Here is an 8,555-nt window from a genome sequence, read left to right as displayed (position 1 = left end):
TTTTTTTTTCCTTTTTTGCTGATGATCATGACAATCACATTCAAGGCTCCAGCAGTAGTCTGCCATCATGTGTCTATCCCATCTGCTCTGATACCTTTCTTCCATCACCTTTATATCTTGATGGAACCCCTCCCCTTGCAAATTGCGATAGTGTATCTTTATGCTCATAGTAGCACACAAATTTTTAAAGTTTAAGAGCAAGTTTTGTACCAGTTCTTCATACTTTTGTGCTTCATAGTTACCCAGTATCAGCTCCAGTATCAGTCATGTAACTTTGAAATTTGAATAATTTATCAGCCATCAAATACAAATGTATTTGAAGCAATCACCGTCCTTGTTCAGAGCTCTAACAAATTGCTTCATTAATCCCAACTTTATGTGTAGTAGTTCTTTGTCAACCATTGGCTCGCTAATGATGTTTACTGCACCTCGTTTCATGTTTTCCCTTGGAGACCATGTCACTTTTTTCCAGTGATCCTGCTTTGCTCTATTATTCCACAAGCAGATGAAACATGGGTACTTTGTGTATCCACTTTGCTGTCCAAGTAGGAAGTTCACCATTTTTAAATCAGCACATATGGACCATTGGTGTTCATAGCAAAGCTTTTGTAAGACCATTTTGACATTTCATCTTCTTTAGTTTTGTTGAGTGACCAATTGGAATTGATGCATAGCAGTTGCCGTTATGCAGTAAAACAGATTTCAAACTTCGTGTGGAACTGTCTATGAAAAGCCGCCAGTCTTCAGTATTCTGGTACTCCCATATGGGCTAGTAGTACAGGGATGTTACAACAGTACATAAAGTCTCCATCTTCACTGAAATGTGGTAGGAATGTCACCTCTCTTGTCCCATAAACCGTTATTTTAACTTTCGGGCTCAGACAGTTCTTTTCTTTTAACCTGGATGCTAAAAGTTCAGATGTTTGTTTTGACAGACTTAGGTCACATATTAAATCATTGAGCTCTTCTTGGGAGAACTTCTGGTTTGATGAAACACTTCCTTCATATTCACTTCCACTGCTAACTCCTGGATTACGTTCCAAACCCTGTATATTCTCCATGTTGGATACAGGAATATCAGGGAGTGTACTGATATACTGATACACTGGTATGGGAACATCAGCACCATGCGGCACAGGTTGCCTCGCTGATTCCAAATCAGGGTACTCCCACATTCACAGCACAAAAATAACAACCATTATGATGATTTTCGGGCTCTCGCCATACCATAGGTACACCAAATTTCAAACTTTTCAGTTTTCCATTTTTCCACTGACGTAGACACAAATTTTGCATTCCATATGGGGAGCCCAAAACTTATCTTGGTCCCCCAGTTTAATACTAAAATATGCAAGATATGCTTGTTTCACAAATTCTATAATGTTTCTTTTCTGTTTTTGCTGAGAACATTTACCAAACATGTAACAAAATACATTAGCGTCATTTAAACAACTTCTTGAAGAACTCATATTTGTGTAAAAAAAAGAATAAATGTATAAATATGTATGAATAAAAAGAAGGCAAATGAAAATTTCATGAAAATAATGCTACATTTAATATATAAAATGCAAAACATCAGTGTAAAAAAAGATTGATAATAATATGTTGTGTTAACATTTGTTCTTGGTAAAATCGTCTATTCTGATTCCCGTATCACAAGAACTAGAGCCAATTCAATGAAACTGATGCCATTTCTGGATTCCTCAGATCTGAAATACACTAAATATATTGAAAAATCCTTGGGAAGTGTAAAATAATTTTTTTTTGTTGAGCTGTATAATAGATGGAAAAACAGTCTCTCCCAAAATGTACCGGTATATATATATTTTTTTAAGGGGTTTAGCAGGGTTCAAACGGGATGCCTCTTCTGAACAGAGTGATTTGTATCTTGGCAGTCTGTGTTCACCTTTTTAGTTAAATATCTTGTGTCACATACTTATATATACTTATACATTTGGTGGCCCGCACATATCATCTGATATATAGAAGGAGCCTTAACTAATGACAGCAGTATGCTGGCTCAAAACTGGGATAAGCCTTAACATTGATGCTGGGTTTATCTTCAGGGGGTCTCTCTCAGTAGTAAAGTTGGCAATCACATGCCACTACACTTAACTAAAAACATTTAAATTTGGCAATCAAATGCCACTCCACTTAACTAAAAACGTTTAAATTATTTTCGGTGGATTTGAGTGTAATAACTATTGTTTGTCTAGCACAGACTGTGTCAATGACAGAATCCAAAGAGAGTATCTTAGGTGGGGTGCTGAAGACTCTACTACACAGCATGGCCTGCAACCAGAGCGCACTATACTTGCAGCACTGCTTTGCCACACAGAGAGCCTTGGTGTCTAAGGTAAGAGTAAATTCTGATTTAGTATAGCTGAAATGTTTCTTATTGCTTCCTGTGAAATGTAATAACAGGTTCACTTTAGGGCTCATTTGGATCTATGATTGATTGATCTGTGTACAATGCAACATGCTAAAAAAAAAAAGTTCCTGTAAAGTTTAATTATGTCAAACATGTTTTAAAGATTGGAACACGTTGGTACCTTCTCGTTGAGTTCTCTCCAGTACAGTTATAGCACACAGGGTATTATATAGCATCCAGACCATTTGAAATCTACTTTTCTTCCCTGCAGTTTCCAGAGCTGTTGTTTGAAGAGGAGACGGAGCAGTGTGCGGATCTTTGCCTTCGGCTGCTCAGACATTGCAGCAGCAGCATCGGTACCATCAGGTCCCATGCCAGCGCCTCCCTCTACCTGCTCATGAGACAGAACTTTGAGATTGGAAATGTAAGTTTTTTCTATATTGATAGCTATGTTACATTATTCTGTATTTTAGTAATGTCAATGTAAAGACAAGTCCCAATAAACCATTTACAGAGTGAACCTTCATTGCAAAATATAAGTTAATCATTATCAACTTTTTTTCTTGCCTTAAATAGAGCCAAACGTCCATTTTTAACAATGTTGATTTAGGCAGGCTATAATTGCAGAATGGGACAGGTGATGTCCCTTCTGCAATAAGCCTTCTTACCTGCCTGGTCACCCTGAGGACCTGTCAAAAAAAGCTGAGCTGCACATGTGCATTCCTGGATTCCCCTGCACTTTCCAGGACTGAATGACCTCCCATGCAGGAGTTCATTCACCGTGGCCTGGCCAACCAACATGGCTCAAGATGGCAAAGACAAAAAGAAGAAGGAAAAAGGTGCTGTGACACCCTGTGACGGAACAGGGACAGGTGAGTATAGGGGGGTTTAGTTCTTCTTTAAGTATTTTGAAAAAAAAAGATAATTAAACAGGCATCCTGATTAATAGAAAGGGGCAAACTCATATGCAGTTTGCTTGATTCACAGCAACCTCTGAATCTAATCCATATTTTATGTTCTAATAGCAGGATTAATATATCATTACCTATATATATTTCTCTGGGTCTATGTTTTAGGTAACCTAAAAAGTCCCACTGTTTTCTGTCAGATTCATTAGAAGATACATATATCATATATACATATATCTCAAAATCTTGTCACTGCACCATTCTTTGGACCTCTGAATTTTGAATTTTTTTGTAACCTGAGCTACTATTGTTGTCACTGCCTTGGGAAAATTTTTAATAACAATTAAATAAAAAAATGGACTGAATGGAATTAGAGTTTTAATTTAAGAATAAGCAGTATTAATGGTACTATGGGATCTTGCTTAGAATGCATCATAAACTCTGTTCACTGTTGCATTATGCAATCTTTGATCATAGCAGAGCCCCTGTATGTGACGCTGAGGTTTGTTTTTATTACTTTATTACAGAATTTTGCACGTGTAAAGATGCAAGTCACCATGTCCCTGTCTTCTCTGGTTGGAACATCTCAGAATTTTAATGAAGAATTTCTGAGGCGCTCTCTGAAGACAATATTAACCTACGCAGAGGAGGACCTAGAACTTCGAGAGACAACGTTTCCAGATCAGGTCACTTTCAGATTCAAAACTACGTATTTGTGGAAGGTGGCTTGGAAAGAATTTATTAAAAACATGTCTGAGTGAGAAATTCACACAGAATGCCCACATGCCTTGTAATTGTTTTGCACAATCTAGTAGAACCAAAACTACCGTATCTTTTTTTTAACTTTGCATAAATAGGTTAGAACCTCTGACATATTTTTAACAGGGAGATCGAATATCTTTATTTGTCCTGGTGATCACTCTCACAAGAATAGTATGTGAGGGAAAAAATCCTACATTTTGAGTTTTCAACAAAACAAGGTGAAATCTTTTATACTTTTCTTAGACACCTAGGGGAGGGGGTGTCATCAGTTTTGAGCGATCTCTTCTCATTCCCAGTTCTGTTTACAGGACAGGAAGTGGAAGAAAATCTCTTAATAGGGCAAATGTTGGAAAAACTAGAAAACGGAAAGTGATTTACCATTTTCCCACTCTGTGCTAATTTTAACCTAAACAAAGAATTGTCACTGGAGATTATAGTGCTTTTAAAAAGCAGTAACAATATACTTCTTTAGGACAAAATTGTACATAAACATGAATGAAGCTTTATCAGACACCAATCAACTGTGATGGAATTTGCTGTCAGCAGACCTGAGCTAATTGTAATGTGTGTGCTGTGATAGTATGATTTTATGTTCTTCATTGCAAACAGTAGTGATGTGCAGTCAGAATCTTGGTATTCTTGATATATTCATAAACGCTTTTACATGTCAGTTTGTTAAATGCAGGTGCCAAAAACAAGGTGGAGAAAAAACTTAACTTTAGAGTGTCACAGAAGCCTCCACTCTTGGAAAGTATTTCTCAAAAATTTGGACTAAGTCAGTAGGAATCAGTGCTCATTTAGTTAAAAGGACATTTGAGGTCAGTAACTGATAATGAATGAAAAGACCTGGCCCACAATCAGTGTTCCAATTTGTACCAAAGATGTTTAGTAGGGTTGAAGTCAGGGCTCTGTGGAGGACACTCCAGTTCCTCCAAACCAGACAAGTCATACCATATCCATAGAGCTGGCTTTTTGCATAGAAGCACAGTCATGCTGAAATGGAAAAGGGACTTTTAATATTATTTTTATAATAGTTATTTATTTATAAATATTATATTATAGTTTATAAATATTATAGTATTTATATAGCGCCAACATTGTACATTAAATAAGGGGAGCAAATGACAGACAGATACAAACAACGATACAGAAGGAGGAGAGGACCCTGCCAAGGATGGCTTACAATCTAAGAGATGGAGGAAGTATCATACAATAGGATGAAGGGATATGGATGGGTTGGTGAGTAATTGGGGTTTAGGAGACAGAAGAAGAAGGGTAGGCAAGTTTGAAAAGATGGGTTTTAAGAACTGTTTTAAATGTGCAGAAATAGAGCCTTCTCCAAACTGGTGTACAATTAAATGCTGTGGAATTTACAGTATCCTTCATTGGAAGCACATGAACTTGCAGGATTGTCCACATACATTCAGTCAGATTAGAAGTGTGCAGATAAGGAAGGGCAGAGTAAACTTGCATAGTGTAGCACGGTGGCTCAGGGGTTAGCACTCCGGCTTTTGCAGTGCTAGGTTCCGGGTTTGATTCCCAGCCAGGGTACTATCTGCATGGAGTTTGCAGGTACTCCCCATGTTTGTGTGGGTTTCCTCCGGGTAGTCCGGTTTCCTCCCACATTCCAAAAACATGCAGTGAGGTTAATTGGCTTCCCCCTAAAAATTGACCTTAGACTACATTGAGGACTTATGACTATGGTAGGGACATTAGATTGTGAGCTCCTTTAAGAGACAGCTATTGATACAACTATGGACTTTGAACAGAGCTGCGTAATATGATGGCGCTATAAAAAAACTGTGTGTAAAGTGTAGTTTCAGGATGAGCTTTGCAACCTCATATGTGTTTTCACTTCCAGACTAATCATTGGACAGTGACTTTTCATCATTTCACCTGTCCATTGAGCAGTGAGTTTATCCAGGAAGTGGCAGAAAGTTCTTCCTGGCTATGCAATATGACATAGGGTTGTAAAACACTAGCAGGTAAAACTGTACAGTACACAGTACATTGGTTTCTTTTGTGTTTTAAGCATTTGGTGGAGTTGTGTTGCATGCATGTAATTTGGTTTTGTTAGCTTGTCTTTAAATTATGTGATCCTTGCTGGGTTTCAGGTCCAGGATTTGGTGTTTAACCTGCACATGATATTGTCGGACACAGTGAAAATGAAGGAGCACCAGGAAGATCCAGAGATGCTGATTGATCTGATGTACAGGTAAGCACAATTATGAGTAATTGCAAGAATATAGGTGGGCCTTACATTTATACATTGTGGCTGGCCTTGTGTCTGTATTGTCTCCTAACTGAATGTATCAAATGTGTTTTAATGTGTAAGCAGACACCAGCATTTAAATAATACGGTATCCTTTGCCTCTTTCTGACAGAATTGCGAAAGGATATCAGACATCACCTGACTTGAGATTGACATGGCTGCAAAACATGGCCGGTAAACACTCAGAAAGGGGCAATCATGCAGAATCAGCGCAGTGCCTTGTACACTCAGCTGCCCTGGTGGCAGAATATCTCAGCATGCTAGAGGACCGCAAGTACCTTCCTGTGGGCTGTGTCACCTTCCAGGTAAGTAAAATAAGTCAGTAAAATCAGAGCATTCCCCAGCACTAATAACGGAACAAGAAAATTTCAGTGACTGTCTCCTCTGTCTAGTTAATGCAAGTACATAAAAGTCATTTTTTCAGTTCCTCAGAAGAAATCTTTAATCTAAATTCCTTTCCACAGATAGAAGTGTTTATCCATGTGCGTCCCCAGCTGTGAGACAACTCACTCTGATAGCCCATGATCTCACTTGAGTGCCCCATGTAGTCACTTGGCCCAATCGACAGGTCCAGGACCTGTCATCGTTGCATCATAGGCTGCCACTATCTTCACCCCTGGCTCCATGGCAGACTTACGTAAAGAGAATGATCCTTTTCTTTGGTTGGATGATGGAACCCCCTGTGCATGCGAAGAAGTGACGTTATCCCCGGCGGCATGCGGCACACAGAACCAAACTAGCCATGTAGTTTAGAGCTGAAACAAAAAGCCACCAGGAGACAAGTAGTTAGTTATTTGACAAAAGAGACATTGCATATATTACTATCACCTTGTGATTTTTTGTTTTTTTACTTCAGGTCTGCTTTAACAATCAGGAACCAATTAGTATAGTTCTTGGTCATGTTATGAAGATGCCCGCTACGGCATGGCAATCACATGTAATTTGTTAGTATACATCTATAAATGACAAAATGTCTTTATGTGAGCTTGTTTTTTGCTTCTTCTTTTTTTTTTTTTTTTTACTGCACTGAGGTTTTACAGACTTCAGTTACAGCAAGCTTCAGATAAGATTCTCATTGCCCTTGATCAATTCTTTCATACAGTGGAAGATAGTGCTTTTGAAAGAAACTTGTGATTTGGGGAGCTTGTATTGTTTGGTAGACTCATATACAGTGTAATAGAACTTATCAGTACTGATAAATGTTGCACAAATTTTCTTCAGAACATTTCCTCCAATGTCCTCGAAGAGTCGGCAGTGTCAGACGATGTGGTGTCCCCAGATGAGGAAGGAATATGTTCCGGAAAGTACTTCACAGAAGCTGGACTGGTGGGGCTCCTGGAACAGGCTGCAGCCTCATTCTCCATGGTAGGTACAGTCCATGCCCCAGCTCATCTTCCAATGACATGTAAAGCCTTATACACAAATAGTGCCAGCTTACAGCTGTAGCTAAAAAAAAAATGAATAAAGCTTTAAAAAAAGATTTTTATTTCAGTCCATCCTGTCCTGAGATTGAGCTGGGCCACATCACAGCTCTGTGTGGCAGGGAAGGGCAATTGATTTCTCTCTAGGCTATTTAGGAAACATTTAAAGGCTTTTCCCTCACCCACCACATGAAATTGAAAGGAAAAATTAGTAGATTAAAGAACCCATCTTTCTTGTCAGTCTGCTTTGGTATCCTATTAGCATGCTTCATATACTACGGAACAAATACAGTTAGGTCCATAAATATTTGGACAGAAACAACTTTTTCCTAATTTTGGTTCTGTACATTACCACAATTAATTTTAAACGAAACAACTCAGATGCTGTGGAACTGCAGACTTTCAGCTTTAATTCAGTGGGTTGAACAAAAAGATTGCATAAAAATGTGAGGAACTAAAGCCTTTTCTTTAACACAATCACTTCATTTCAGGGGCTCAAAAGTAATTGGATAAATTAAAAAGCTAAAAATAAAATGTTCATTTCTAATACTTGGTTCAAAACCCTTTGCTGGCAATGACAGCCTGTAGTCTTGAACTCATGTACATCACCAGATGCTGGGTTTCCCCTTTTTTAAAGCTCTGCCAGGCCTTTACTGCAGCGGCTTTCAGTTGCTGTTTGTTTGTGGGCCTTTCTGTCCAAGTTTAGTCTTCAACAAGTGAAATGCATGCTCAGTTGGGTTCAGATCAGGTGACTGACTTGGCCATTCAAGAATATTCCACTTCTTTGCTTTAATAAACTCCTGGGTTGCTTTGGCTGTATG

General features: G+C 38.5%; 1 protein-coding gene across 1 annotated transcript in view; it reads left to right on the top strand.

The window, feature by feature from the left end:
- DOCK7 (dedicator of cytokinesis 7) overlaps positions 1 to 8,555 on the top strand; it is a 123,257-nt gene that overhangs the window by 87,904 nt on the left and 26,798 nt on the right. Inside the window, 6 exon segments of the mRNA XM_072420705.1 lie at positions 2,173 to 2,356; positions 2,643 to 2,795; positions 3,807 to 3,965; positions 6,156 to 6,256; positions 6,426 to 6,618; positions 7,535 to 7,755. Coding sequence (XP_072276806.1) covers positions 2,173 to 2,356; positions 2,643 to 2,795; positions 3,807 to 3,965; positions 6,156 to 6,256; positions 6,426 to 6,618; positions 7,535 to 7,755 — 1,011 coding nt within the window.

Source organism: Pyxicephalus adspersus, chromosome 8 (genome assembly GCF_032062135.1).
Source record: "Pyxicephalus adspersus chromosome 8, UCB_Pads_2.0, whole genome shotgun sequence".
In the NCBI taxonomy this organism is placed as follows: domain Eukaryota; kingdom Metazoa; phylum Chordata; class Amphibia; order Anura; family Pyxicephalidae; genus Pyxicephalus; species Pyxicephalus adspersus.
The sequence above is the reverse complement of the archived record's forward strand: the minus strand, read 5'-3'. Positions and strand labels throughout refer to the sequence as shown.